Source organism: Alligator mississippiensis, chromosome 8 (assembly GCF_030867095.1).
Source record: "Alligator mississippiensis isolate rAllMis1 chromosome 8, rAllMis1, whole genome shotgun sequence".
Lineage (NCBI taxonomy): Eukaryota > Metazoa > Chordata > Crocodylia > Alligatoridae > Alligator > Alligator mississippiensis.
This window is the reverse complement of record NC_081831.1, coordinates 336,515-363,629: the sequence shown is the minus strand read 5'-3', so window position 1 is coordinate 363,629 and position 27,115 is coordinate 336,515. Positions and strand designations below refer to the sequence as shown.

Genomic DNA, 27,115 nt, shown 5'->3' with positions numbered 1-27,115 from the left:
GCTGCGGGCGGTGGAGCCGCGCGGGGCGGGGCGGGTGCCGGCCGGGGGCGCGGGGCGGGGCGGGGCGGGGGCTGCCGCGGCCGCCGCCGGTGTCTGGCTCCCCCCGCAGGCGCTCGGCTGCGCGCGGCTCGGCCCCGCCCGGCGCCCGGGCTGTCACTGCGGCGGATTCGCGGCGGCGCCGCCACCCGGGGCAGATGCAGGCGATCAAGTGTGTGGTGGTGGGCGACGGGTGCGTGACTGCGGACGGGCTGCGGGGCGGTGCGGGGCCGGGCGGGCGGGCGGGGATGAGCCGGGGCCGCGGGAACAGCCCGGGGGGCGTCCGGCTCGTGCGGCTGCGAGCGCCGGCGGCGCGGGGGCGGGGGCGGGCGGCGCGGGGCTCCCGCCGGGGCCGGGGCCGGGGCCGGGCCCTGCCCGCGGCGGCCTCCCTCCCCGCACGTGCGTCCGGCCGGTCCCCGCCACAAAGGCCGTCGGGCAGCGCCCCCTGCCGCCGCCCCGGCGGGCCCCGGGGCCGAGCCCCGCTCCGGCCGCCTCCACCGCCTCCTCCGTCCGCAGGGCCGTGGGCAAGACCTGCCTGCTCATCAGCTACACGACCAACGCCTTCCCCGGGGAGTACATCCCCACCGTGTGAGTGCGGGGCGGGGCGGGGCGGGGTGCGCGGTGCGGGGCGGCCCCCCCCGGCCCCCGCCCGGCCCGACCGCACCGCTCTGTGCCCGCAGGTTCGATAATTACTCCGCCAACGTGATGGTGGACGGGAAGCCGGTGAACCTGGGGCTCTGGGACACGGCCGGGCAGGAGGACTACGACCGGCTGCGGCCCCTCTCCTACCCCCAGACCGTGAGTGCGCGGCTTGCTCCCGATTCCTGCGCAGGGGCCGTGGCCGTGGCCGTGGCCGTGGCCAGGCTGCGCTGGGTGCTCCCTGGCTCCGGCCTGGGCTGCGGGGCGGGGAGCTGCCCGGCACCTGGTGCTCGGGGCAGGCGGCGCAGCGCGGTGCCCTCGGATCCACGCCCGGGCAGTGGCACCCGCCCACGGCTGCTCCCTCTGAGTTATTCTGAGCCCTTTACTGGGCGAGGGGTGTCTCGCCACCTGCACTCCTGGCGGCGGCTGCCTGACTCCTGCCTGCCCCCTCCGCAGGACGTGTTCTTGATCTGCTTCTCCCTGGTGAGCCCGGCCTCCTTCGAGAACGTCCGCGCCAAGGTAACGCGCTGCCCGCCGGGGACGGGGACGAGTCCCACGGACCCCTGGCCCGGGAGGCAGGGGTGGACCCAGGGCTCGCGGGCGTACGTGGGCCATGATCGGCGCCGCCAGTACAAGCTTGTCCCTCCTCACCTTCGCAAAAGCCAGCAGCTGGGGAGGTGCCTGGCCTGGCCTGCCCCCCGAGCTCTGCCTGCCGGGGGGCTTTGCATGCAGGCAGGTGCCCCAGTTGTCGCCAGTGCCCTGTGCGGGCTCCCCCTGCATGCCTGCGTCTCCCGTGCCCTGGCCAGCTGTGCCTCGCAGCGTCCTCGTGGCTGCTTCTGCCGTATCTCACTGGGCCCTTCTGTTTCAGTGGTACCCAGAGGTCCGGCACCACTGCCCCAACACGCCCATCATCCTGGTGGGCACCAAGCTGGACTTGCGGGATGACAAGGACACCATCGAGCGGCTGCGGGATAAGAAGCTGGCCCCCATCACCTACCCTCAGGGCTTGGCCATGGCGCGGGAGATCGGTATGTCAGGGGCACCTGGTGCAGAGGTGGGGGCAGCGGTGGCACGGGGCCCTGGCTGGGTGTGCGGTTTTGCTGGAGCTCTCTGTTCGCAGGGTCCGTGAAGTACCTGGAGTGCTCGGCCCTGACGCAGCGGGGCCTGAAGACGGTGTTCGACGAGGCCATTCGTGCCGTGCTCTGCCCGCCGCCCGTCAAGAAGCCCGGCAAGAAGTGCACGGTGTTCTGAGGGCGCGGCGCGGCGTGGCCTAGCCTGGCCCAGCCGCGGGGGCTGCGATGTGCGGGGCCCTTCATCATGTACGAAGTCAGTGTTTTTTAATGTCTCTTGAGTTAACGTCAGTGTTGATGTGAAGGGGCAGTGGGGGCGGGAAGTGAACAGGGGGGCGGCGCAGCCCCTGGCAGGCGGGCAGGGCAGGGCAGCTCCCTGGGCTGCGGGGCTCTCTGACTCCATGCCTGGGAGGGGCTGAGACACCCGCTCCCCAGGAGAAGCACCACCTGGGGAGCGGGGCTTCTCCCCCAGCCCCCCGCGGCTGGTCCTTGCCAGGCTGGTGCAAGAGCTGAGATGTGCCAACCGTGGTGGTGGGAACCCAGCGACGGCCCTGGGCAGGGCGAGGACAGATGGGAGCCCAGAGGCTGGAGAACGAGCTATGAGGTGCTTTATTGGGTGCTACACGCTAGCGGGACTAAGCGAAACAGCCCCGCACCATCCACCGGGCACGGGCGCCACAGGGTGCTCCACAAGGCCTGCCTCCCGCGCCCACCCAGTCTCTGCAGGGCAGGGCTGAGGTTGGAGCCTCTGTCTTTCCTATCCAAAGCCCAGCGGGAGGCAGCGAGTCTGGGAGCATCTCCCCGTCCCCGCGGCGGAGGGTGTGGGGCGCAGTGGGGTGGGGTGGGGGGGCGAGCGGACGGGTCCCATTTCTGATTATCATGTAGAGTGACAAGACGACGCCTTATTTGGTACAATAAACATTCTCCATGAAGGAGTGCGGCTGCTTCGTTCCCGCGTGCGGGGAGAAGCCAGATGTGGCATCAGCCTGCAGGTCCCTGCCCTGCTGGTGCCCACCCCATCTCTCCTGAGGCTCGCGTGCTCGTGCTCCTACGCTGTGAAAGCTGGGGGTGGGGCAGGGGCCTGGCCCAGGGGCGCCAGCAGCACCTGGCCTAGGAGGCGAGGAACCCCCCGTCCACGGGCAGGAGGGCGCCTGTAGTCATGGCGCTCTGGTCGCTCAGCAGGAAGAGGATGCTGTTCACCACCTCGTCGACCTCTGGCGGGAGGAGGCACCGGCTGGAGCAGGGGAGGGCCTGGAGACCCTGGGCTGCTCCAGGGACCGGCCTGGGGTGGGGAACGCTGCACCCTGCTCCTCGGGGACAGTGAACCGGCTGGGCCTGGGGCTCCAGCCCCCTGGCACTGGGTGGCCCCTGGGCAGACACAGGCCAAGGACGTGGCTTGCCGTTGCCTCCTAGCGCTGGCTCACGCGGGCGAAGAGACGGAGAGTGCTGCCCAGTCTCGCACCGCCCTTGGGGAGAGCTTCAGAGGAGGGGACTCCGTCCGGCCTTGCTCTCCCAGGTGAGCTGCTCCCAGGGCTCTGGGACCTCTGGGGTAGACCAGCACTTGGCTCTCCCCCGCGTGGTGCTGGGGCTGCGAGCCCGGGGCCGGAGGCGGGCAACAGGGGCTGAGAAGCTAACCAGGAGGAAGCGGGGGGTGCAGCTGAGCGGGACAGGAGCCCCCTCCCCACCCACCTGCAAACCTCCCCAGTGGGATGCGGCTGAGCATGGCACCAGCCTTCTGGGGCTCCGACCAGTTGACGCGGCCCATGTCGGTCATCACCACGGTGGGGTTCACGGCGTTGACGCGGATCTGGGGCCGAGCACAGGGCGCAGCGTGACGGTGCGGCCCCAGGGGCTGCCCTTGCTCCCTCCCCACCCCCTGCCTCAGGAGCCTCTACCTTGTGCGGCCCCAGCTCCAGCGCCATCATCTTGGTCAGCATGTCCAGGGCACTCTTCGTACAGCCTGCAACCGGTCGCAGCAGCCGGGGCTGAGGGTGACCCGGCCCCCGCGCCTGGCCGGGGGACCCACGTGCTCCCCTCCCCCAGCCTCTGGAGGGGCCCCGGCGGCGCGATGCTCACAGTAGACGGTGTGGCCCTGCAGAGCCCGCTGCGAGGCCTGGCTGGAGACGTTCACAATGGCTCCAGGCGCCCCCCGTGCGATCAGCTGCCGGGCCACGATCTGCGGCGCGGAGCACGAGAACGTGAGGCACCTGGGCCTGGCTGGCATCAAGCGCGGCGGTAGCCCCAGCCCGCGACCTGAGCCCAAGGGGCAGCCGGATGAGCAGCACCGTCCCGCGGATGCCCGCGGGGACGCAGCAGCCCCTGGCGTAGCGCCTATCGCCCGTGCCCAACACAACGCGCTCCCTGGCGCGGCCCGTCCTCACCTGGGACACTTGGAGCGCGGCGCGCAGGTTCACGTCAAATGACCTAAAGAGCACCGGGGCAGACCGGAGGAGAGTTGCAGGCGAGGGGAGCAGCAGCCCGGGCAGTGCCGGCGCCAGGATGCGCGTGCGAAGCTCCGGCCGGCCGGCTGCCGAGCTCTGCCCGGGCACGAGCCCCGCGGGCCGGCTGCGACTGGGGGCCCGGCCCGGCCCGGCCCAGGGGAGCTGCCGCTGCTCCGGGTGCCGCCATCCGAGCGGCCGCTCCGCTCCGCGACGGACCGGGCCCGGCCAGGCCGCACGTGCCGCGTAACGGGCCTTCCCGCCGCCTGGCTGAGCTGCCCCGCCCGCCGCCCCCCCGCGAGAGGACGGCCGGGCCCGCGGGCCCTTCCCGCTTCCCCAGCAGGACTCGGCCGCCCCCGCCCGCCCGCCCGGCCCCACGCAGCGAGAGGCGGCGTTCCGCTGGCGGGTGTCCGGGGCAAGAGCCCGGCCCGGCCCCGGGGCCTCTGCCCGCGGAGCAGCGGGAGCTCCGCGTGCTGGGCCAGCGCGGAGCCCGCCGCCCGGCCCGGGCCCCCACTCCCCCGCGGGCGGGCACCGGGACGCGGCCCGGCTACAGCGCGCGCCGCCCGGGCCGGAGCGAGAGCCCCGCGGGGGCAGGGCCGGGCGGGCCCCTGGCTGCGGCGCGGCCCACCTGTCGAAGGCGTCGCGGGTGACGTCCAGGAAGGGCTGGAGGAGCGCCACGGCCGCGTTGTTCACCAGCAGGTCCACGGGCCCCGCGCGGGCCAGCGCCGCCGCCGTCGCGTCCCAGTCGGCCAGGTCCACGCACAGCGGCTCCAGGCCGGGGCACTGCGGGCAGGGAGGAGGGAGGCGGCGGGCAGCGGGCGGCGGGGCCGGGCGGGGCGGGGCGGCTCGGGGCCGGGGCGGCGCTCACCTCCCGCGCCAGGCTCTCCAGGTCCGCCGCGCTCCGGCTCAGCGCCACCACCTCGGCCCCGGCCCGCCGCAGCGCCGCCGCCGCCGCCCGCCCGATGCCCCGGCCCGCCCCGGTCACCAGCGCGCGGCGCCCGCGGAACCTGCGCTCCGGCTCCGGCTCCATGTCGGCGCGGCCGCCTCCCCGGGGCGGGGGCGGAGCCCGAGCCCGAGCCCGAGCCCGGCCCCGCCTCGTCCCGCCCCCCGGCCCGCGGGCCCAGGCAGCGCACGCACCGGCTCTTAAATACGTTTATTGAGGGGCAGGGAGGGGGCCACACCGCTTCCCGACAAGGGCACCAGGCCTGTGCCTGGCCCTGCTCCCCTCCGCCCCCACTGCAGCCAGGCCCCCGCTTGCCCGTGCCGCACGTCCAGCCCCAAACAAGGCGGAGCCCATGCCCAGGGCTGAGTCCAGCCACGGGGCGACGCAGAGCTGGGCCGCTTCGCTGCAGGAAGCCAAGGCTCAGCCCTCGAACCCGGTGGGAAGCCAAGGGCCGTGGGGCAGCTGGGCCCGCCGCGTTCCTGCCCCACGCCCACAGGGGGGCAAGCGCGGACGGCAGGGGGAGGCAGCTCTGGGCACCTACCCGCCCCTCTGCTGCTCCCAGGGCTGGAAGCCAGGGGAGGTCTGTCAGGCCCCAGAAGCCTCTTACAAGTGTATGGGCAACATGGAGAAAATGAACCGCGGGCAGGCCCTGGGCCTGGGGAGCGCAGCAGCCGGCGTTTCCCCGCCACCCAGGCACAACTGAGCAGAGACCAAACAGCTCAGGCCCGGCAGCTTGCCACAGGACCCACCAATACAGCAGGCAGCCTCCACGGGCCAGGCTCAAACTTCAGAGCCGAGGGGCCGAGCGGAGAGCTCGCGCCAAGTACTTCCGATGCCGAGCCGTGCCTGCACCAGGGCTGGCGTTGGGCTTTGAGAGGTCTCTGGCTCTTCCTGCTAGGGCGCAGACCCTGGGCCTAAATGAAAACCCCGCCCTTCCCTCCTGCATGGGAGCCCTCCCACGCTGGCAGTGCCACTGCTGCGCTTCCTGGTACTGCGTTCCCCTCCACTGCCTTTCTGGAGGGTGGACGGGACTGGTGCCCCCCAGCCTGGCACAACATGAAGAGCTGAGACCACGGGGCCAGGAGCGGGAGAGCTTTGCGTCCGAATGGCTCCAGGTGACATCTCCCCCCACGTGGCTTGAGGGGAAGGCGGCGCTGCTGCAGACTGCTTTGTGCACCTGCCCAGGAAGCGATGTACTGATCTCAGCCTGGGCCTGCCCGGTTTCGTGCAGGGCAGGTAAGGCACCAGCTGTCAGAGACAAGCCAGAAGTCACAGAGTCTTCTTAGACGGGCACCAGGTAGTGTCAGGGTAGAGGAGACAGTGAACAGATCTGAATCTGTGAAGAGGGAGATGGAAGGACGTGAGCCGGGAGCAGGCATCCCAGCACAAGCGTGGTGGCAACACCCGAGCCGGTGGGAGACCCTGGTTTAGCACACGCCTGACCTCAGCGTGTCCAGGCAGCCCGGACGAGGCAGGAGAGCTTGTTCAGAGGCAGACTCACCGCGTTGGATCCTGCTGCAGGCCGAACGCTCCTCCCACGCTCACAACATTGTGCTTGTTCTCGGGGCCTCCGTAACTCAGGGTGACCTGGAAGCGCAGGCAAGTTGGCTCAGGACATGCAGGACAGCAGTGACGGGGGGGCCGGCGGCAAAGGGGCCTGATGGGGGAGCAGGGCAAAGGCTACAGCGAGCATCTTCTCGCTTCACAGCCGGAGAGTTCAGGTCTGCAACCATCTTTAGAGCAGCAAGATGAAGGGATTGGCTCTTGCAGCTAGACTCGGGGGCAAGGCCGGATGTATCGCTGGCATCCCAGCAATGCCGGAGAGATTCTGCCAGGCATGGACGCGGCCCTGGCAGCGCACTGGCACTGCCCACCCAGGCTGTAGGGATGATCTCAGCTAGCACTGCGCTGGGGAGCCAGGAGCTTGGCCCCACCTCAGCTCCACCTGTCGCCTGCACACCACGGGACCGCAACAGCGGTTTTAAGCCAGCACGGGCGTTTGGATTCCCCCGACAGAGGCTGCTCTGCGTCGACCTGCGACAACCAGCAGGTGCTGGGACCCAGGAGCAGACCGCAGAAAGGATAACGAAGGGCCTGGGGGCACGAAGCCTGAAGAGCAGCGTTTCCCTGCTCAGGCGGGAAGCAGTGCTCTGGCCGGGGACGGCACTGAGCAAAGCCCGAGGCTTGTCCCTACCTGCTGCAGCACTGCCTCGCCTTGCAGCCTCTGCAGATTCTCCAGGTGGGAGTGGAACAGGGGGCTGTGCAGCAGCCTCACGTCCAGCAGCCCCTCAATGATGTAGCCGATGGTGCAGTCGTCGGGCAGACGGACCCTCTCCGCAGTGCTGATGAAGTTGCCCAAGCTATCGAACAGAGCAGGGAGACTGAGACCTAACGCACCCTGCACCCTCCCAAGCCCACAGGGGCAAGGGCCCGCTGCTGAACCACATTTACCTGGCCCAGGGGCTCATCTTCAGGGCCAGGCCCCGGCTGATGCAGAACCCTGCCCCGCCGGTGGCAAACCAGAACTTCACGGTGGTCTGGCAAGCAGCAAGAGCAACAAGAGACACTTGTAAGCGATGCCCGACATCTCCCACCTGCCTGGGCCGGGAGGGGGATCTGCTGCTCTGCAGCACGAGGGGGCTCGGGCCGGCTCTGATCCTTCCAGCTTTCTGTGGACACTCTCCCTTGGACAAACACCACTTCCCCGGACCAGGACCTGCAAAGTCCAAGTGAAACTGGGAGCAGTGGGGAGAGAGCGGGAGCCCTGGTGCAGGGCAGGGCAGGCCCTGCTCCGCCTGCCCACGTCTCTGTTCGGGATGCGGCTCTGGGGAGCCTGGCAGAGCCGAGCAGGCAGGAGCCTTGGTTTGCGCAGGGCAGCCTGGGCCCTGGCGTGCAGGATGCTCCTTCGGCATGGCAGCGTGCAAGCAGGGCAGCTGTCCTCTACGAGGGGAAGTCTCCAGGGAGGGGAGTGCACTAGGACAGGCAACCCCTGCACGGGTGCCAGAACACGGCGCGCACGGCTCGGGGCTGGCAGAGCGGAAGGGGCTGGGGCTCCGCTGCCACGAGGACCGGTGCCCTCGCAGCTCCCCTGCCACCTGCTCTGCCACGCGAACATCTTGCCCGTCGCGGCTGCGGGTGTTTTTGGCGCTTGGCGCAGACACGCTGCTGACCCCTGCGCTAGGAGGCAGCCGACCCATTTGGAGGGCTTGTGCACGGGAGCGCACGAGCTGCCCCGGGTCTCGGCCAGGGCGCAGGGGCGCAGCCACGCGCTTACTGATCCGTCGCTCCGCGCGTGGTCCGCCGCCTCCATGGGGTGGTCCAGGCTTGGCCTTCCCACGTAGACGTCCTGGCTGTGCGAGAAGGCAGACAGGAGGCGCAGGAGCGCCCGGGGGTTCACGTAGTTGTCGTCGTCGACGTGGCAAAACCACCTGGCAAGCGGCAGGGGAAGCGGCAGTCAGCCCGGGCGGCGAGGAGGGCGCGCGGGGCTCCAGGGCCCCGAGGCGGTCCCGCGGCGGGACGGGGGGACGCCGCCGCGGCCGCCCGCACGTACTTCTGCCCGGACTCCAGGAACTTGTCGTACTCCACGGACATCTTGCAGCACAGGGCCTGGCGCGTGTGCACGGCGGAGCAGTTGGTGTTGATCACGCGGTCGCCTGGCGCAGAGGGAGGAAGGCTCGCGATCGGGGCCGCTGCGCTGGCGCGCGCTCGCCCCACAGCTCGAGCGCGGGGACGGCGCCCCCCGGACCCCGCAGAGCGCCCCGGGCACGCGGCCGCACAGCGCAGCGCAGCGGGGAGCCGCCAGAGCCGGAGCGGGCAGGACAGGACAGGACAGGACAGGGCAGCGCGGCCCCGAGGGGCTGCCCGGCGGGCCCTGCCCAGCCGCTCACCTGCTCGCAGGCGCAGCTCGCGGTCCTCCCAGTCCGTGAAGATGAAGGTCTGCGGGAGACAAAGACAGCGGGCTCGAGCTGCTGCCCTGCCCGGGGGGGGCCGGCGGGGGGGGGGGGGGCGGACCTGGGCGCGCGCGCGGGAGATCCAGGTGCGCAGCAGCAGGTCGAGGCGGGAGCGGTGGAACTGGCGCGTGGTCTTGACGGCGATGAAGATGTCGGCGAGCGCCAGGCGCTCCCCGCGGCCCGCGCCCGCGCCGCTCTCGGCCGCCGCCTGGCCTGGGCGCGCCGTGGGGCCGGGGCCGGGGCCGGGGCCGGGGTGGCGGCGGGCGGGGGCGGGCCCGGGGCGGGGGCCGGGCGGCGGCGGCGGGGCGGCGCGGGGCAGCAGCAGCAGGAGGCAGGCGCACGACGTGACGCCGAGCGCGAGGCCCGCGCGGCCCAGCCCCGCGCAGCGGCTCATGCTGCGGCCACCGGCCGGGCCCGCACCCGGCGGCGCGGCCGCATCGCCCCGGGGGGCGCGGGCCCTTTAAGGCGTCACCTGCGGCCGGGCCGGCGTCACCGCCGCGCGGCCCCGGAAGTGCGCGCTGCTGCCCCGGAAGTGCGCGCTGCTGCCCCGGAAGTACACGCGCGGGTCACCGGAAGCGGCGCGTCGGGAGGATGCCGCTGCCCGTCCAGGTCTTCAACCTGCAGGTAGCGGCCTCGCCCCCCCTCGGGCCCTGCTCCTCGACCGGCTGGTGTCGCCGCCGCAACGGGAGCCCGCCGGGGCGGGGCCGGGTCACGGGAGCGGCCCCGCTCTGCGCGTCGTGCCGCGCCCGCGGACTAGGAGCGCGTTGCAGGAGGCCGTGACGCGGGTCGCGGTCGCCGCGTCCTGGTGCCCCGCGGGCCGGACGGCGCGTCTGCCTGCGCCGCTTGTGGCGAGGGCGTGGGAGGCGCGGAGCGCACGGGCGGGACAGCACAAACAGCCCGAGCTAGCGCGGCCCGGGCGGGGCGGGGCGGGGCCGGACCTGGCGGCTGAGCGCTGCCCGAGCCGAGGGCCCGGCCCGGTCGCGGCACGCGGGGGGGAGGGCTCCGGCGCTGAGCGGCGAGTGGCCCCGGCGCGGGTCCCGAGAGGACGTGGCTGCCGGCAGGGCGGGCGTGCCGGCCCGAGCCAGGGGTCGGGGCAGGGGGCCGTAGCGGAGCGTCGATGCCGCGTGGCGGGGGGCTGGCCCTGGCTGTCTCTTGAGGCTGCCTCCGGCCTCGCGATCCGCGCTCCCTTCCCTGGCGTGCTCGCGGCCACCCCGCCGCACACGGGGTCACGTCTGTCCCCGGCCCCCGTCGCACCTGTTGCTTTGCCGGCGCGTCGTGTGCTGCGCTGGACGGGGCGGGCAGGGCCGTGGAGGGCGCTGCTGGGGTGAACGGGCTGGCGGTCCAGCCTGGCTCGCGTGTCCCTGGGCCGGCGTCCCGGTGCTGCTCGGGGAAGGCAGCGGGGCTGGCACGGGACAGTCCTCCGAGCAGCGTCTCCTCTGCTGCAGCGACGCGGCGTCTCTGCGGGTCGAGCCCCGGGGGTGCAGGGCACGTTCCCTGCAGGGCTGCGAGCGAGCTGCAGCTGACGCCGCGCTTTGTTGCCGCAGGGTGCAGTGGAGCCCATGCAGATTGATGTGGATCCCCAGGAGGACCAGCAGAATGCGCCCGACATCAACTACGTGGTGGAGAACCCCACTCTGGTAGGCGTGGGGGGCAGAGGGATGGCACCGCTTGTCCAGGGCCACCTCCTCGGCAGTGTCTTTAAAGGACTCTTTCCTCGTTCGCTGCTTGTAAATCTCGAAGCCGCAGATCGGCAGCACGCGTCCTGTGGAAGGTGGTGGGTGGGAGCGACCAGCGAGCTGGCCCAGAGCCTCTTCTCCTGCACCAGCCTTGGCCGAGGGTGGGCAGCATGTTGTGAGCACCTTCTCCGGTGGGTCAGTGGACCCTCTGATACCCAGACGTGGGTTTTTTTGGGGGAGGGTGCTCTCTCTTAATATGGATTGTTACATTGAATTTCACTAAGGATCCCATTCACTGGGATCCTTAATTGTGGGTCTGAAGCTTCCGGGATGAGATTGGCTAGAACTTCCAAAGAGCAGAGCTTTGGAGGGCAGCCGTCCCCACCCGTTAGTAGGCAGGATGCTGCGATCTGGCCGTATGAATGGTACCGGTGCCTTTAGCAACCGTTTCCTTTGTGAGCCCCTGACCACTGACCAGCTTCACGAGAATGAAGAATGGTCGCCCGAGCCCCGTCTTTGGAGAAATTAACAATGAGTGACAACAAGCACAGCTGCTTTCTTAACAGAGCACCACTGTAAACCACTCAAAGGGGAGGAAAAGCTAGAAGTAAGCTTGTATGTGCAACCTTAATTTGCACTCCCCATTCATGTGCAATTGCACGATCATGGACTGTTGTTTTCACAGAGCCCCTGCCTCTGACTGCACAGCATGGGAGTTGCTCACGTTGTGAGTTTCCGTACAGTATTCTGTCTCTGGTCCTGTACCTTATTTGTTTTGTAACGTTCAAACGCTGTTCTGAAGACAACAGTGTTAATTTCTCCACGGGCTTTACCTGTGGGCTCATCACTTTAGAATCTGCTTCACACAACACCCCTGTAAGATGAGGGGTGTTGTCTCCCTTTAATGGACAGGGAGCGAGGCACGGCTGGGCAAGTAAGTTCAAAAGTGCCTGCTAATTTTGAGTGCCCGTTTTGAGATACTTAGCACCTGATTTGTCAGAGCTCTTCACGTTCAAAACAGCTCTCGGGTTTCAGTTGCAACTGTGAGCTTGTGGCTTTTCTGCAGATCAGATCCCTGGGTCTCAAGTCAGGCATCCGGAAAATGATCTCACTAGCCAAAAAATTATACTTTTAAGTGATTTGCCTAGCACCACCCAGGAACTTGGCACAAAAACCTCCTTTTCCTTTCTGCAGTACCCCTGCCTACTTTCCTACATCCCTTGTAGCCTCTGCAGGACGTGAAGCAGGAATTCTTCAGACAGATTGCCACTAAACACAATCCCATTCGTCCCCAGAGTGAGTCCATCCGGTGTGCTGGATCAGGCAAGGCCCCTGCTGGAATAGTAGCATGTGTTCGTGGATTTTTGCTTCCTCTTATTCTTGGAAAAGGCTGACATTTGCCAAAAATCTGAGCCTGAGACAGTCCTCCCTGGACTGTTTGAGTCTGAATGGTTACAGTCAGGTAAAGTTACTAACAACTGGCAGCAGACTCTTAACATGAGAAGCATCAGGCACCCTTAGCAATAGGTGGGGCCAGTAGCTGGGCCTGTGGTAAACCCTGAGTTATGGTGAGGCACGTGGCACCCTAGCGACTGGACTCGAATGGTGAGGGAGGCAGGAATGAGAGTTCCTGTCCTCAGTTCTTGACAAGGTGTGGCTGTGGGGTACCGACACCATTCCTTCCCATGGGCTGGGTTTGTTCACAGGATCTGGAGCAGTACGCCTCCAGTTACAGTGGCCTGATGCGGATTGAGCGCCTGCAGTTCATCGCTGACCACTGCCCCCAGCTCCGGGTGGAAGCCCTCAAGATGGCACTGTCCTTCGTCCAAAGAACTTTCAATGTTGATGTTTATGAAGAAATCCATCGAAAACTGTCGGAGGCCACCAGGTAGGCGGCAGGGGCAGGTGCTTTGACCAGACAAGCATGTGTGGACAGGGAAACCTCTGTGCAGGCTGTCAGCATGCTCCTGTGTCAGTCAGACAGGAGTCTGTCCTGGGGCTCTGCTAAACTGACTTGCCCCTAGCAGGGATTCAGACATGCAGAAGGGTCTGTTTTCTTAGCCTGTGACCATTACTTGGGGCTAGTGGTGGTTATGCGTGGGTGCTGCTCTCAAGTTCCTGTTGTGCACAGAGTGGTCTCCGTCCTAGGGAACCCAATCCAGTTTCTTCCAGGGGCTCACACTTCCTGTTGGCCTAAAAACCTGCTAAATGTTTGCTTCTCTGCTTAGCCAAGGCCCCATAGCAAGACTCCATTTGCATGTGGCTGTCGTCTGTCTCATATTTGATCCACAGTTTCTGTCTCAGTCTCTAGTTAAAATGCATGTTTGCTGGGTTCTTGACTAATCTTCACTGAGAGCCTTTTGTCCTGGGCTGGGATGGTTGTGCCCTGCATGGCAATGTGTTGAGGCTTACTGGTTTTGCATGTGCTTGGAAGGAAATGGCTGGATCAGGTGTGGTTTCTTGGCACTGGTTAAACCACAGTAGACATAGTTCATCTGAAATGAAATGTCAGCAGAAGGCATTACCAAAAACTTGGGACTGTTCAGCCTTTAGAGAAACAGGATTGCAGCCCATCTGTGATTAGAGCCTCTTTTGGAAGCTTAGTTACACAACTAAGGTACAGCTCCATTTTCCTTGAGGGCCCTTTAGGCACAAATTAAGGTACAGTTACAGTTCCTTTAATTATCACCACTCAGTTACAAAAGAGGCAAAAGACAAGGTGCTACAGCCTGACCTTTTACTGTTACACCCCAAAAGCACAAGAACAAACATTTATTCCAATGCCCGTCTAGTGACCCAAAACAGCACAAGAGAGACTCTCACCCATACCAGCTGGGAAGACCTCAGGACAGAAGAGATGCACAAACTGTCTAGTGTGTCTTGAATTTTCAGAGTTCTTTTTCTTTTTTTTTTCTTTTGGTCTATATCCTACATGACATAGGTGGCTTGTTCTGACATTTTAATGAACAATCTCTAATGGGTTTTATTCAGAATCTGTGAATTTTAGTGAAACTGTGGAACTAGCCTAGCCCGGTTCTCACGGACTTTGAAAGTGTTGGGCAGTTGGAATTCATATTCTACGGCCAGCTCCTTTTCTGGAGAGGGAGAACCGTGCTTCCTTCGTGGAACGTTGCCACCGTTCTGTTTCCTTCTTATCCTGGTTTATGGTCTTCTGACAAGGCTGCTTTGTTCTGTCTGTTACAGAAAAACTGTGTCTGGTACATTGGTTTACATCAGTCACTATTACCAGTATATATGGATTTTCTAATGTAGGGCTTTCTTTTATAACGTCTTCTTTCAGCCTTTTTTTTCATTTAATTGGATCTGGTTGAGCTGGACATGTGAATTGCTTTCGGTACTTTAATGACTGGGCCAGGTGTCAGGTCTGTGAAGAGTCACTCTGCAGTTTCTCAGAAATGGGCTTGGGAGCCTCCTGCTTGAGTGTAGCTTGGCAGAGGCCTCTTGCAAATGGTTAAGGCTGGCAGTAAGTGCTCCCACATCTCTGCCCTGCCACATTCAGCTGACAGACGCATTCTTGCAGCAGGTTTCTGGCTGACTCCATACAATTCAGCCTTTCTTATCAGAAGCCAAAGTATCAGGTGTTACTTTTAACTGTACCAAGCACTGTAAAACCAAGTATTCACACTTGGCCTAGCCTAATATTAGTGGTCTGGATTAACAAATGCTTCCTCTGTTTTCCCAGGCTCTTACTTACAGCTAAATGCAAGCTTAAATACGTGCTGTCATAATTCAGGTTTATGTGAGGTCCAGAGTCTACCCTTGCCATTGTGTTCCAGTTACTGACCATGCCTGTGGCCTAGACAAGGGATTCAGCTCAAGCACGAAATTCTGAGCTGAATCGTGTGTTGTCCCTTTCATGGCTGTGCTGTGTGCCCTTTGTTAGAGCTTAGGGTACTGTGGATTCCCTTCTTCAGCCTTGGCATCAAGTCCTGGCAGTGTAGCTGGTCAGAATGACTTGGGAAGGGAGCAGGGCACTGGACCGTGTGCCTGCTGTGAGCCACATGGAGAAGCTTGCAAGGGGGTTTATTGACTGCTCCATGGTTGATGCAATGGGATAGTTGCTCCCAGCACTATTAGTGACCCTCTGTCCCTTGAGCCCCACGGAGTGAGCTGCTTGTTTTCCAGCCCACCAGGAGCCTGGTCATTCATCGGAGTCCTGCGAAGGTGAGGAAGAGGGTTTGTAGCCAGTTGCAACAGCAAACCAGGCAGTGTTCGAGCTGCTCAGGAGGCAGAACTTGCACAGCTGATCATACCCCTTTCTTTTCCCCTTGCGTGGGGGGGGGGGCGGGGGCGTGGGCATGGGCGTGGGCGTGGGGCTGTGTGCCTGGGCAGCTGTGTCACGCAAGCAGCAGCCCTGTCTGGAGGAGCTTGCAGCTGACCTGCTTGGCTCAGGCTGTCCCCTCCCCTTCAGAGAACTGCAGAACACCCCTGACGCGGTCCCGGATGGTGGGATTGAGCCCCCTCCGCTTGATACTGCCTGGGTTGAGGCCACGCGCAAGAAAGCTCTTCTCAAACTGGAAAAGCTGGACACTGACCTGAAGAACTACAAGGGAAACTCGATCAAGGAGAGCATCAGGTGAGGAAAAGAGCGGGTTCCTCTGACCCAGGCTCATGGGTGGCTGAGATGGGTCAGGTGGTATGAGCTCTTGTCTCAGGGAGCCCTGCCCTTATCAGAGTTTCCCTGCCCAAGCATACGGTTCTGCTCTTAATCCTCTTCTCCAGGAGAGGCCACGATGACCTGGGTGATCACTACCTCGACTGTGGAGACCTCAGCAATGCCCTTAAGTGCTATTCGAGAGCCCGTGACTATTGCACCAGTGCAAAGCATGTGATTAACATGTGCCTCAATGTTATCAAGGTAGGGAGTCCTGCAGTCCCTGACCTGAGGGAGGGAGAGGCCCATGGGGAGCGTGCCCTGCGGTCACTGACCTGGGGGAGGGAGCGTGTCCAGCGCGGAGCTGTGCAGGCTGCAGTCCCGTGTGCCCTGCCTGCCACGGCCCAGTGTGGCCAGCAGGTGGCATCACTGGCTCGCAACCCTACTGCTCCGTGTGCTCGGGCAGGTCAGCGTTTACCTCCAGAACTGGTCGCACGTCCTGAGCTATGTGAGCAAGGCGGAGTCCACGCCGGAGATCGCGGAGGTAAGAGCATCTGTCTCGGCCTGTCCTTGGCACGTTCCCTCTGCTCCCCACCCTGGGCAGGGCCCTCCTGCCTTGACCACCCCTTTCTCTGTACTGCATCTGCTCGCTCCCCCTACCCTTTCCTTCCCAGAGCAGGGCCCATCTGACTAGGAGCTTGGTGCTGCCCCGCAGCCTGGTGCCTGCTCCCTCTGGCCCTCCTGCCTCTGTAGCAACACAGGTCTGGGACCTTTTGGCCCTCACTGAGTGGTGCAGGAGCCCACTGTACTACTTGCTAAGGGTGGACACCAGGTGGAAGCCATAAAGGACATTCAGTGAGCATGGTCCTACCAGGGGGTCAGCAAAGCTGGTTCCCTTGTGAGACTGTCCCCTGCCTTCCTGCACTCATGACTGCACTTGAACATCACCATGGCAGCCCTCAGAGCTGTTTGTTGTCCTCCCCCCAAAGGAAGGTGCTGGGTTGGGGCCTGAGCTGGGCACTTACTGATGCTCTTTTCACCCAACAGCAACGAGGAGAAAGAGACAGCCAGACGCAGGCAATCCTGACCAAACTGAAGTGTGCGGCAGGTGAGGGAGTGCCACAGCCCCTGGGATGCCCTGGGCTGCTGCCTGTCCCACTAGACAGGTCCAGGGTAGGGACGTCGGGGAGTACTCGGTGTCCCCACTGACTCCTTGCACTGCACACTCTCCTAGCAGTAACTGGGAGCCAGGGCAGTGATGGAACTCCCTTGTGCTGGCTCCAGCCCTTTCTTCTCCCACCCAGAGGCCCCCCCTCCCCCATAAGGGGCCATGCTGTGATTCTTCCATCTCTGGTTGCTGCATGCTGACCTGGCACAGGCTGTGCTTCCTTGAAGCTATGCGGGCCCTAGCGGCCCCATGCCCCCTCTGTTTCCCTACACTTGTTGCTTGTGCCACAGCTAGCATGTGTTCTTGGGAACAGAGACCTGACTCTGTCTGTTCTTAGGCTTGGCTGAACTAGCAGCTCGGAAATACAAACAGGCAGCGAAGTGCTTCTTGTTGGCCTCGTTTGACCACTGTGACTTTCCAGAGGTAAGGACTTTGGAGAGGTGGGTGCAAGGTTCCCAGGGCTGCTGTGTCTTTTCAGAGAGATGTATGGGCCTCTCAGTCCTCAGTGTGTGTCTCTTTGTGGTGCTGCCCCGCTGTCTGGGGTGATGGTAGTTATCCCTGTGCACAGAGGAAGCTGAGGCCCAGGAAGGCTAATGCTAATGACTTGTCCAAAGCTGCATGGGACATCTTCCGGGGCAGGGAACTGACCTAGGGCATGTCCATATTGGTACTTGGTCTCTCTGCATTTGGCAAGCCAGCCCTGTAGACAAGGAGTTTGGGAGGCAGACCCCAGCGTGCCCACACCTTCCTCCCCAGCCCCTGCCTGGAGCCAGGTAGCAGTGCCCTGATGACTTATTAGTTTGGCTCTCTCTTCAGCTGTTGTCTCCTAGCAATGTAGCTGTGTATGGTGGCCTCTGCGCACTGGCCACCTTTGACCGTCAGGAGCTTCAGCGCAACGTCATCTCCAGCAGGTGGGCAGTGTCCTCGGTAGAGTTTGGGGGGTGGGCAGATCTGAACACTGGGGCTTGGCTCTGCAGGACAGGAGCAAGCTGAGGTGCCCATTACTTGACCCATTAGGCACCCAAACCTTTGATGTTAGCTGGGTTCTCTGTTAAAAGGGCAAGAGTTTAGGTGGGAACAGCCAGAGCAGATCAGAGCCTTGGTCTGTGTGGACTGGTCTCCTCTCTGCAGCAGTAGCAGGTAGGCTCTTTGCTATCAGGTGTGAGGATTTTGAGATTGAGCCGCAGGATAGAGCCAAACTCTTAATGCCTCTCCAAAGCTTATCTTAATTGTAGATACTCTCCCCGGTTGCAGAAGCACCTGCTGTCCTACTCCTGACTCTCTTTGCCCCCTCTGTGCTATGGGTGCATTCATCTGGCTCAGGGATGGGGGAACTGCGTCACTCTTGCCCCTCCTGTCTTCGTTGTCAGCGGTGCAGGGAGAGGCTTGGCATGTGCAGAGATTAGTGATAGGGATTCCTGAGGCTAGACTTCCAGTGAGGTCAGGCACCATCAGCAGTTTCCCCTGCGGGTCCTGGGATCTGTCCTCCTGGACAGCTGTATGCTGAGCCTGCCTGCTCAGCCAAGGGTGCTCCTGAAAAGGAGGTTGAATGTAGCTAGCAGGCAGTGCAGACGGAGGCATCTCAACCATAACTGGCCCCATGCTGCTTTCTGGGAGCTATGCCCCCCAGCCCAGGTGCCTAGTGCTAACGCTTGCTGCATCGCAGTATGGTGAGAACATTCGCAGCCCAGGCCTTGCGGGGGAGGAAGGGGTGTGGCAGTGGGGCAGGACATCTCAGTGAGGCCTCCAGGTCTGAGTACTGCCGTGTGTATCTGCAGCTCCTTTAAACTATTCCTGGAGCTGGAGCCTCAAGTGCGTGACATCATCTTCAAGTTTTACGAATCCAAGTATGCCTCTTGCCTGAAGATGCTGGACGAGATGAAGGTGCGTCTGAAGGAGCGGGGAGCAGGGGCTGGCAGCCCCACGCCAGCTGGGAGGGAATCGCTGGGTGTTCAGAGTGGTGGGTGTGTCCCAGTTGGCTCTTCCACTCTGTCTCTTGCTTGCAGGCAGGAGTGAAAATCACAGTCAGAAAAGGCCATAACCAGCTGATCCTTCCAGCCACGTTCCTGGTCCCACTGGCATGTTGCTAGTCCTCCGGTTCCCATTTCATAGTCTTCACGTGGCTTGGTAGTCAGTTTTTTTCCCTTCTACTGGCTTCCCCCATTCATAAGGCTCTGCTCCTTCTGCACAGGATAACCTTCTGCTGGACATGTACCTGGCACCTCACGTCCGGACGCTGTACACACAGATCCGAAATCGTGCCCTTATCCAGGTAACTGCTCCCTGCCTCTGAGCTGGACAAAGGTCAGAAGTGAAATCCAGGGAGACCCTCCAGAGTCAGCTGGTCCAGACCCTGGCAGGAGATTTGCTGTTCTTCAGCTGTCCCAGACAAATACCTGCCGAGCCTTAGCCTCAGCATCTCCAAGAAAGGAGGTTCCACCACTTCCTTGGGCACTGGCCTGCCGAGAGGACTTGCTCCCACAGATTTGTATCTAAATTTGCCGTGTGCAGCAGGTGCCTGTGGCGTGCTGTCCTGCCCTCTGCAGCAAAGTGGACCAGCCTGCTCCCTTTTCTCTATTAGAAAACTGCTGTCATGTCTCTTCTCTCCAAGCTGCACATCCTACTCCCTTCATCCTTGCCGCTGTGACTTCTGTATTCCCACCCTCATCTCATCTTTGTTGCTCCTGTTTCTCTACATCCATTTTAAGATGTGGTGCCCCAAGCTGACAGTCCTTAGTGTCCCTCTGGTCCAGGACTGGTTCCTTCCTCCCCAGTGTTAGAGGGCTGGGGGTGGAGGCAAGGGCATGTCCACTTGGAAACTGAGTGTTTTCTTGCCCCTAGTATTTCAGCCCCTACGTGTCTGCAGACATGCGCAAGATGGCCACTGCATTCAACACCACTGTGGCTGCTTTGGAGGATGAGCTGACCCAGCTGATCCTGGAGGGGCTGATCAATGCCAGAATAGACTCACACAGCAAGGTGAGTGTCCCGTAGGCTACGTTTGTCTGCAGCAGGGCTGGAGTGCCAGTTATGGTCTCAGGCGAGCAGCTGGCTTGGGACACAGGGTTACAAGTCTTTGGTCGCCTCTGCTGAAATGCCATCCTGGTTTTAAAAAAAGGGGGCTTTGCTCTTCACTGAAGAGGCCCTGGGGCAACAGTCTGCATCCCCCTGTCCATTTCTGTTCCTGGGAGACTGGAGCTGCATTTGTTGTAGAGAGCGGCAATTAGCCTGGCTGCTTTCGAGTGGGCCTGATCCTGAGAGGTGGTTCAGCCTTAGATCTGCAGCGTAGAAGAGGCTCCCGCTGAGTCGAGCCTCCTTGTGGGTTCCAGATACTCTACGCTCGGGATGTCGACCAGCGCAGCACCACCTTTGAGAAGTCCTTGCTAATGGGCAAGGAGTTCCAGCGCCGTGCCAAAGCCATGATCCTGCGGGCAGCTGTTCTGCGCAACCAGATCCATGTCAAGGTGAGCAGAGGGCTCTGACTGGCACAGAACAGTAACTGCTGCTGAACTGCACCCTTGGGGGAATAGGGGCCACTGGGTTCACATGAGTGCAGGCTCATATTGGCATCTTGTGCAGAGAGCAGGGACATCCACTGAGCCTACTAGGCTGACCAGAGGCTGTGGCGCATAACTGGGGTGGGTGCTGATTGCTCATTCCAGGCAGCTGGGCCAGGTCTGGTTCAGTTTTTGTGCTGAATTCCCTCTGCATTGGGATGTCCCCACCAGCGTGGCCCTGGGGAGTTTACAGGTTCTCTCTGCATGTGGGTAGCATGTGTCACCCGGATGTCCAGGGCTAGCCACCATTCACGGCTGGGTTGGGCGTCTGAGGCTCTCTAGCTGTAGTTTGCCGTAGCCCCTTAAGCTACATACGAGATGCTGCAAGTGATCAGTGGCCAGAAAATTGGCTCAGGTTTCCTGTATGTTTGCAGGTGACAAAAGGAGCTGTGTTCTGAGATCTTGGGCAGCATGAGCTGCCTTCCTCTTAGGGAGGGATGAGCCCTGGGCATCCTCACCCCATTGCACTCTGCCTCCTTGCTGGGAGCGCTCTGTGCTGGGTGCCGTGCTGCAGGGCTGTTGGGATTCCACCCTGACCAGGGTGTTCTGTTTGTTCTGATTGCAGTCTCCTCCAAGGGAAGGCAGCCAAGGGGAGCTCACGCCAGCTAACAGCCAGTCGCGAATGAGCACCAACATGTGAAGCCTTTGTGGGCTGTCCCAGGAGCCGATCCCCACCCAGGACTGCATGTCCTACAGCCTGACCACAGACTGCTGAGGTTCACAGACTATCCCTGACTCACTCCCTCCCCCGGGTGGGGTGGGGCCAGGGCTGGTGGTGGCTAACATTGATACCCCGATTAACTTAATTCCTTTAGAAGAGAAGCTCCCACTAAATGCAGCACCCCTGGAACTGGTTCTCATGTCAGTGCTGGTAGCACATCTGCCCCATTCCCCTACACCCACAACCCCAGAAAGTGCAGGTTATTCAGACAAGTGCTGATTTTTTTTCGGTCCCTTCAGTTGCTGTGGGAGCTTTCCTGAATCAGGGTGCACAGGCAGGCTACAGAGGGGTTTCTCTACCCTGGAGCTTTGCCTTGTTTCCTGAGCTGTGCAGTGCTTCCCCTTTACTTCAGAGAAGCCCTCAGAGTGCTGCGTTTTCACTGGGTGACCCAGAGGGCAGCTGGATGGGAGCTTTCTGCAGGAGGTACACGCTAGGGCTTCGCACCGCCCTTGAAAGATGGTCACCGTGCCCAGACCCTCAGAGGCACTGGGTGCAGGCTGTCTCCCTTACCCCTGGGCCCAGCCTCTTTCAGTTTAGCCTGTCTTTTTTCAAAGATCTGCTTCCTTTGTCCCCCCTCCTTGCTACCTGCCACTGCTGGTGAAGATTCTGCTGCATGGCAGTGTCTGCATCTTGGGCAATTGCTGTTGCTTGGCCAGTTTTACTGCCCCCTGTACAGTGGTTTCCTGCTCCTGTGTGCCAGGGAAAGCTGGCAGCGTGGCTAAATGGCATAGAAATGGCACAGCCTCCCTGGGCAGAAGCTGAAAGGAGTCAGCCATATGTCTGCACTTCAGATGCATCGTGTCCCCTTGTGCGTGGATGTTCTGCAGTTAGTTCTGCCTTGCGTTGGTGCAGCCCCATAGAACGAAGCTGATAACGTGGTTCCAGACTCTGCACGTCCCTCAGCTTCCTGCAGATGTCCCTGTTCATGCTGGTTTGGGTTTAAACAAGTTCTCTAGTGCATTAAACAGCAGAACCGAGCTGCTCGCAGCCCTGTGTGATGTGTTGTGGTGCAGTTGTTCTTTAGATATCGGTCTGAATTGTCTGTCATTCCACTGGCCTTGGTGCTGCTGAGGCTGCAGCTGGCACCTCTCATCTGCCTGGAGATGCTTGGGGCCGTGGGGAGTATCGCCCTCTCCAAGGGAAGTGGTCTTTGTCCCTACCTTGGGAAAATTCAAGAGGAGGTTGGAGGATCACCTGGCTGGGGTCTTGTGAACCCAACATTCATTCCTGCCTGTGGCAGGGGGTCAGGCTAGATGATCTGATCAGGTCCCTCCTGACCCTGGCTACTGTGAAACTACTATGATGCTGCATTGGCCTGGGTGAGGGCTCTGGGAGGCTGCTGAGCTGAGGGGCTCCCTCTGCTTCAGATGCCTGCAGGCAAAGCAGTGGTTGTGTAAAGAGCAGGCTGGGACAAGAGCACCTGCCAGGCCTTTTGTGATGTACTTCCCATTTCCCTCTGGGAGGATTCTTCCTTTCAGCTGTCTCTCGCTCAAGGGCCGCTCCTTCCTTCTTGAGACCGCATGTAGCAAGTGTAACGTCTGCTGGACAGGCCAGGACAGGATGCTGCCCCCCCCCTCCCGGTGCTGTGTGGGAGTTGGCACTAGTATGAGGGTCTTCTGGGCATTAGTCGAGACTTCCCCAGTGTTGCTGCTTGATTTGTCCAGCTAGTGGTGGGCGGCAGTGTCTTGCTGCATAGCTTGCTCCCTTTGGCCGTGGTCTTTGGAGCAGAGGCTTCAGTGAGTGAGGGAGAGGGTGGCTTGATCCTCTCTTGCCCTAGCCTGTGCCCATGGGCTGTGCTGGTCCTGAGGCTTCCTGCACCCTCTGTAGCACCTCAACGCTGCTGTCGCCATCCAAGCTTCTCTATCCTCTGGGCAGCTGCAGCCAACTAGCGGTGCCTTGTACGTTCCGTGTCAAGGTGAGCAGAGGCCCCTGCAGCTGGTGTCTGACGTCAGACAAGTAGTGTGGGAAGTCCCTTGAAGAACAGTGTAGCTGCTCCTAGGGATGGCAGGAGCCAGCTCTGCCCAGGGAGCTCTAGGACCTTGACCCCTTCTGGGGAAGGTTCCTACTGGTCCATGCCCCCTGCAAAGCAGAGGGTGAGACTATAGGAGTGATGTGGGGTCATGCTGCTGTCTCATTCCCTGTAGTTTGTCCCTGCACCTGGCTGTGGCTGGCTTAGTGGGACACGGGGTGCACCATCCTTTGACAGTGACTGGGGAAGGAGAAGTGGGCACTCATTATGGATGCGCCATTTATTTCTGTTCTCAGACCTGGTCCAGGTACTCTCTGGTCTGGGAGTTAAGGGGCCACCAGCTGCCTGCTGTGACTTCAGTTCAGTGTTCTGCAGCTTCTGGTTAGATCAGCCTTGAATGAGGAGAAAACTGCAGTACTCGGGGTTCAGTGGCTGTAGGGAAGAGAGTGGTTGACCTCAGTCAGGGCTGTGCCAAAGGTAAGATGGGGCCAAGGCTTGCTGTGTCCTCATGCAGTGTTGTGACCAAAGGCAAAAGTGATAATTAAGGTGTTACCCTGGAGTGAAAGCTAGCCTCAGTGAAAGCAGGTACAGGTGTGCCCAGGACAAGTGGCAAATGGCTTGGCGTGTACCTATGGCATAACAGCTTGTTGTGTCACAGCTGGTGGTTGTGAAGAAATGGAGGTAATGGCCCCTTCATGTAATTACCTGGCAGGACATAATGATTTGGATGCTGGCACAGAAAGCTTCTTGAGCAAGCTTGTAGATAATGTGAAACTGGAAAGGATTGTGAACACGTTGGAGGATGTGAGTGCATTTCAGAAGGATCATGACAGATTGGAAAGCTGGCCTGGAACTAACAGGATGCAGTCCACTATGGACAAGTGCAAGGTGGTGTGCTGCAAGAGGAATAATCCAAAACCCAACTATAAAGTGGGTGCACCTGGCTGCATGGCAGCTCTATGGAAAAGATCTTGGGTGTCTTGGTAGATCAGACTGGCTAGGAGTCTGCAGTGTGGTGCAGCTGCACAGAAGGTGAATGTGATTCTGGGCTGCATCAACAAGAAGCATGAGGGGCCAGACTGGGAGGGGATCGTGGTCAGGGCTCATCTGGATACTGGGCTCCGCATCTGGATGCAGTTCTGGGCTCCACATTTTGAAAAGAACGTGAAGAAGTTAGAGAGGGTCCAGAGGCAGTAACAAAGATGCTCGAGGGTTGGAAGGCAAGTCATATAAGGAGAGACTGCTGCTTCTCATGTCCTTGCGCATGGTTCTGGAAAAACATCTCGTTTATGACCAGCACTGGCTCGTTCCGTTGCTGTAACGAGGACGCCCTTTGTACAGATCTCACCAAGGAGCTGGCAAAAGAGCAGCGTCTTTGTAGTCTGCACTTCACCGTACTCACACATTTGTATCATGAGAGCAGCCCCATTTGATCATACTTGTTTGTTATCTTCCCATTTGCATGTGCAGTGTTTTGGGCATTGCCATGTTTGCCCATCTAGATCAGCCCCTTGGGGAAGGCTCTCCTGGGGCTCCAGGTCCATTTCAGAGCATCTGACTGGACAGTCTTTCCTTCCATAACCTCAGTCACTCTGTCAGTCCCCGTGTCCAGCAGCGCAGCCCTGGTCTTCTGTGTGTTAAGCCATTTAGTTACTTCAGTGTGATCAGAGAGTGGATGCCTGGGGTCTTCCATCTGCCGTGATCTTTCTTTCTGACTTCCTGCCTTTCTGATATCAGGTGGTGCAATGCCAGCCAGCAAGTACAGGCGATCATTGGTGTTGGCTTTAGACATGCTTCCTGACAGCTGTCGTTTAGAACTGGGTCTAGTTTCTGATCGTTTCCATACTGGCTGTGCATAGGAGAGGCTGGCGGAGCTGGGCATATTCAGCTTGCAGAAAAGATGCTTAAGATGGGACATACCAGCAGTCTTCAAATGCTTGCAGGGCTGCCATAGAGAAGAGGGAAAGCACCTTTTTCTCTTGCTGCAGAGAGAAGGACATGGACCAATGACTTGAAGTTACAGCAACATAAATTTGGAGTGGATAGCTGGAAAAAATTCTTTGCTGTTAGCGCGGTGAGGTAGTGGAACAGATGCCAGGGAAGGTGCGGACTCTCTGTTACTGGAGGTCTTCAGGAAGTGGTTAAACAACCAGTGTTCAGGGAGGGGTTAGGCATAGCAGTGCTTGTTCTATTACGGGTATTTCCCATGCTTGTGGGCTTGCTGGTTGCCCTTACCCCGGCCCCTACCCTGGCTTTCTACTACATGCATCAGGGTGTTTTTAAGACTCCCTCAGAGGCACTGGGTGCTGGCTGCAGCTCAGGCTGGGCATGGGGCTGTGCCAGTGCTCCTGCTGGGACCAAAGCCGGATGTTCCTGGCGAGAGGGCCTTGCCCCTCCGCTCAGTCATTCATCTTTGGGGCCAGGAAGGAATGTTACCCCGTGGTCAGATTGGTATGGACGGGGGGGGGGTTGTGCCTTCCTCAGTAGCACATGACATGGCCCTGTGCCGTGGGTTTCCTGCATGTATATTGACAGCGTTTCACAGAAGCAGGACACTGGCTGCCGTGGTCCTCTGCTTTACCTGCAGCAGGTCAGGGTTTTCAGTGTGTGTTGTGTCAGGGTTGACAGTGTCAGGGGGTGCTGAGACGATGGATTGTCTGGGATGGTTTGGACAAGGCTGATCCCGCCTGAGGCAGGGGTTGGACTAGGTGTGACCTCTGCAGGTCCCTGCCAGCCCCTCTTCTCTGTGATTCTGGTTCCTCGGCTCCCTGCCCTGCTACTGGCACCCCAGCTTTGGGTTTCATCACAGGGCTCGGGTGTTGTCACCTGATCCCTTTATGCAGCCACCAGGCCCTGAAGCCACAGCCCACCCCTCCCACCCCACAGCAGCTGACATGCTCAGGCCAGTGTAGGAGCTGCCTCAGTGCCGGTGCACTGTTTGCATCTGTGACGCAAACTGAAGCCTTCACCTTTCCTCAAGCCCTGCCAGCTGCGTCATGCCCTTACCACTGCTCGGCCAGAGGGTGGCACTGAGAGAAAGTAGGGCTGAAGACCCAGCAGCAAGTGCCAGGTGTTTACTCCACTGAGACAGTCATACTGCATGTGGCTGGACTCTGTACTGAGCCCTCCCCCCTCCAGCTGCTTGCAGACCGCGCTGTTGAATTGCTGAGCAGCTTGGGTAGGGCACAACTGCCATACACTACCCAGGTGGTGGGGGGCACACCAGAGATTGCAGAAGGATGAGGGGTGCAGGGCATGTGGGCCACACCAGAGCGAGAGCCAGGCACCCTTCCACTGCCCTGCACGTGTGATGCAGGCACCCCACCCCACCCCCTTCCCCAACCTTCCCAAAGTGCTCCAGTTGCTGGCTCCTCCCCATATAGCTGCCCCAATCCCATTCTCAGGCCCTGCTACACCTGACTGCTGCCGCAGGCTGAAGGTGTGGAAGGAGAGCCTAGAGCATGCCCCACCCCATGCTGCAGCAGCATGGGTGATGCAGGGGAAGGGGGGTGCGCGTGTCCATCCCTCCCCCTGCCCACCAGCTGGCAGGCTAGACACTGTATGCATGCGGGTACTTGGTGGCACTGTCTGCGCAGTCTGCTTGGCCAGGCCAGGGGGGCAGGAACCCTAAACCAGTGCATTGAACCGGTGGCACGATGGCTCCGTGCCGTGGCGGGGGGAGGGCTAGTACTGGCCATTTTGCAACCACTGCATGAAGCCTCCAGGCATCGGGAAAGGGATTTGGTGTCAGAGCTGTGCTAGCTGGTTCTGTGGGTGACTGCAGCCTGCTCGTGAGCCCAGCACCACCTGCTTCACCCACAGCCCAGGTCCTGGCATGTCTCCCACCCATCACAGCATCTTTCCTGCAACAGCCCAGTAGGTCTAGGAGGCTTTGGGACACAGCGTTGTCACTGTAAAAGGATGTGGTGATGGCGCCTCGCTCTTTCTGCCACATACATTGCAATAATGCTGAAGCCCTAATGCCACCACTCCCTGTGCCCGTGGGCAGGCTGGCATGGCAACTGGGCAGCAGCCCCAGCTTTGAGGAAACATCTTAATCTGGTTTAAGTCTAGTCAGGAGGCAACTGAGTGGTGCAAGTCCCTGTGCATGTAACTCCTGGGCCAGCCATGCTGTGCAGTACACCAGAGGCAGCCGGGGCACCTTTCCCTCCCTGGAGTATTGGTGCTGCAGGATGCACACATGGGGAGGGGGGTTCCTACTGTGTGCAGCAAGCCCTGAGCACCTACCTCTGCCAGTGCAGAAGAGCCTCCCCCTGTGAATGCCCCCACCCGTCCTTCCACAGCGTTCCCTGGGACAGACAGTGGGAGGGTG

The 27,115-nt window shown here is 61.3% G+C and overlaps 4 protein-coding genes across 7 annotated transcripts; 2 read left to right on the top strand and 2 right to left on the bottom strand.

The window, feature by feature from the left end:
* The first annotated feature begins 84 nt into the window (after positions 1–84).
* RAC3 (Rac family small GTPase 3) lies at positions 85–2,677 on the top strand. 3 transcript variants are annotated; one of them, XM_059731895.1, is made up of 6 exons: positions 85–229; positions 553–624; positions 717–834; positions 1,132–1,194; positions 1,544–1,707; positions 1,796–2,677. In XM_059731895.1, the coding sequence occupies exons 1-6, from the start codon at positions 195–197 to the stop codon at positions 1,947–1,949; spliced, it is 606 nt and encodes a 201-aa protein (XP_059587878.1). In that variant the 5' UTR covers positions 85–194; the 3' UTR covers positions 1,950–2,677. The 3 variants fall into 3 exon arrangements, with proteins under 3 accessions (XP_059587878.1, XP_059587877.1, XP_059587875.1); XM_059731894.1 differs by having other exon boundaries at positions 90–208; positions 1,544–1,703; XM_059731892.1 differs by having other exon boundaries at positions 90–229; positions 1,544–1,703.
* Positions 2,337–5,228, bottom strand: DCXR (dicarbonyl and L-xylulose reductase). The gene is made up of 7 exons (XM_059731891.1): positions 5,052–5,228; positions 4,812–4,966; positions 4,127–4,169; positions 3,822–3,921; positions 3,641–3,705; positions 3,435–3,552; positions 2,337–2,959 (listed from the first exon to the last, which is right to left on the bottom strand). The coding sequence occupies exons 1-7, from the start codon at positions 5,211–5,213 to the stop codon at positions 2,856–2,858; spliced, it is 747 nt and encodes a 248-aa protein (XP_059587874.1). The 5' UTR covers positions 5,214–5,228; the 3' UTR covers positions 2,337–2,855.
* A 93-nt stretch (positions 5,229–5,321) lies between these two features.
* On the bottom strand, positions 5,322–9,545 carry RFNG (RFNG O-fucosylpeptide 3-beta-N-acetylglucosaminyltransferase). The gene is made up of 8 exons (XM_014598348.3): positions 9,138–9,545; positions 9,014–9,062; positions 8,677–8,779; positions 8,401–8,554; positions 7,578–7,663; positions 7,321–7,486; positions 6,628–6,713; positions 5,322–6,462 (listed from the first exon to the last, which is right to left on the bottom strand). The coding sequence occupies exons 1-8, from the start codon at positions 9,468–9,470 to the stop codon at positions 6,396–6,398; spliced, it is 1,044 nt and encodes a 347-aa protein (XP_014453834.2). The 5' UTR covers positions 9,471–9,545; the 3' UTR covers positions 5,322–6,395.
* A 47-nt stretch (positions 9,546–9,592) lies between these two features.
* On the top strand, positions 9,593–21,790 carry GPS1 (G protein pathway suppressor 1). Of its 2 annotated transcripts, XM_059731888.1 has the most exons (15): positions 9,593–9,700; positions 10,621–10,713; positions 12,459–12,640; positions 14,899–14,937; positions 15,185–15,349; positions 15,496–15,631; positions 15,834–15,911; positions 16,415–16,475; positions 16,873–16,958; positions 17,352–17,446; positions 18,314–18,419; positions 18,727–18,807; positions 19,377–19,514; positions 19,865–19,999; positions 20,658–21,790. In XM_059731888.1, the coding sequence occupies exons 1-15, from the start codon at positions 9,668–9,670 to the stop codon at positions 20,730–20,732; spliced, it is 1,503 nt and encodes a 500-aa protein (XP_059587871.1). In that variant the 5' UTR covers positions 9,593–9,667; the 3' UTR covers positions 20,733–21,790. The 2 variants fall into 2 exon arrangements, with proteins under 2 accessions (XP_059587871.1, XP_059587872.1); XM_059731889.1 differs by lacking the exon at positions 14,899–14,937.
* The last annotated feature ends 5,325 nt before the right edge of the window (positions 21,791–27,115 follow it).

What these genes read in the sequence shown, in the direction of transcription:
- RFNG (XM_014598348.3), bottom strand. Translation starts at nt 9,470, where the DNA reads ATGAGCCGCTGCGCGGGGCTGGGCCGCGCGGGCCTCGCGCTCGGCGTC. An exon ending in TTCCTGGAGTCCGGGCAGAA is followed by an intron (nt 8,555 to 8,676) that starts GTACGTGCGGGC and finishes GCCGCTTGCCAG; the next exon opens with GTGGTTTTGCCACGTCGACG. An exon ending in CTGCAGCAGGATCCAACGCG is followed by an intron (nt 6,463 to 6,627) that starts GTGAGTCTGCCT and finishes CCCTCTTCACAG; the next exon opens with ATTCAGATCTGTTCACTGTC.
- DCXR (XM_059731891.1), bottom strand. Translation starts at nt 5,213, where the DNA reads ATGGAGCCGGAGCCGGAGCGCAGGTTCCGCGGGCGCCGCGCGCTGGTG. An exon ending in CCGCGCTCCAAGTGTCCCAG is followed by an intron (nt 3,922 to 4,126) that starts GTGAGGACGGGC and finishes TCCGCGCCGCAG; the next exon opens with ATCGTGGCCCGGCAGCTGAT. An exon ending in CCCACTGGGGAGGTTTGCAG is followed by an intron (nt 2,960 to 3,434) that starts GTGGGTGGGGAG and finishes TCCTCCCGCCAG; the next exon opens with AGGTCGACGAGGTGGTGAAC.
- GPS1 (XM_059731888.1), top strand. Translation starts at nt 9,668, where the DNA reads ATGCCGCTGCCCGTCCAGGTCTTCAACCTGCAG. An exon ending in CCACGCCGGAGATCGCGGAG is followed by an intron (nt 15,912 to 16,414) that starts GTAAGAGCATCT and finishes TTCACCCAACAG; the next exon opens with CAACGAGGAGAAAGAGACAG. An exon ending in GAAATCGTGCCCTTATCCAG is followed by an intron (nt 18,808 to 19,376) that starts GTAACTGCTCCC and finishes TCTTGCCCCTAG; the next exon opens with TATTTCAGCCCCTACGTGTC.
- RAC3 (XM_059731895.1), top strand. Translation starts at nt 195, where the DNA reads ATGCAGGCGATCAAGTGTGTGGTGGTGGGCGACGG. An exon ending in TGTGTGGTGGTGGGCGACGG is followed by an intron (nt 230 to 552) that starts GTGCGTGACTGC and finishes CTCCGTCCGCAG; the next exon opens with GGCCGTGGGCAAGACCTGCC. An exon ending in ATGGCGCGGGAGATCGGTAT is followed by an intron (nt 1,708 to 1,795) that starts GTCAGGGGCACC and finishes CTCTGTTCGCAG; the next exon opens with GGTCCGTGAAGTACCTGGAG.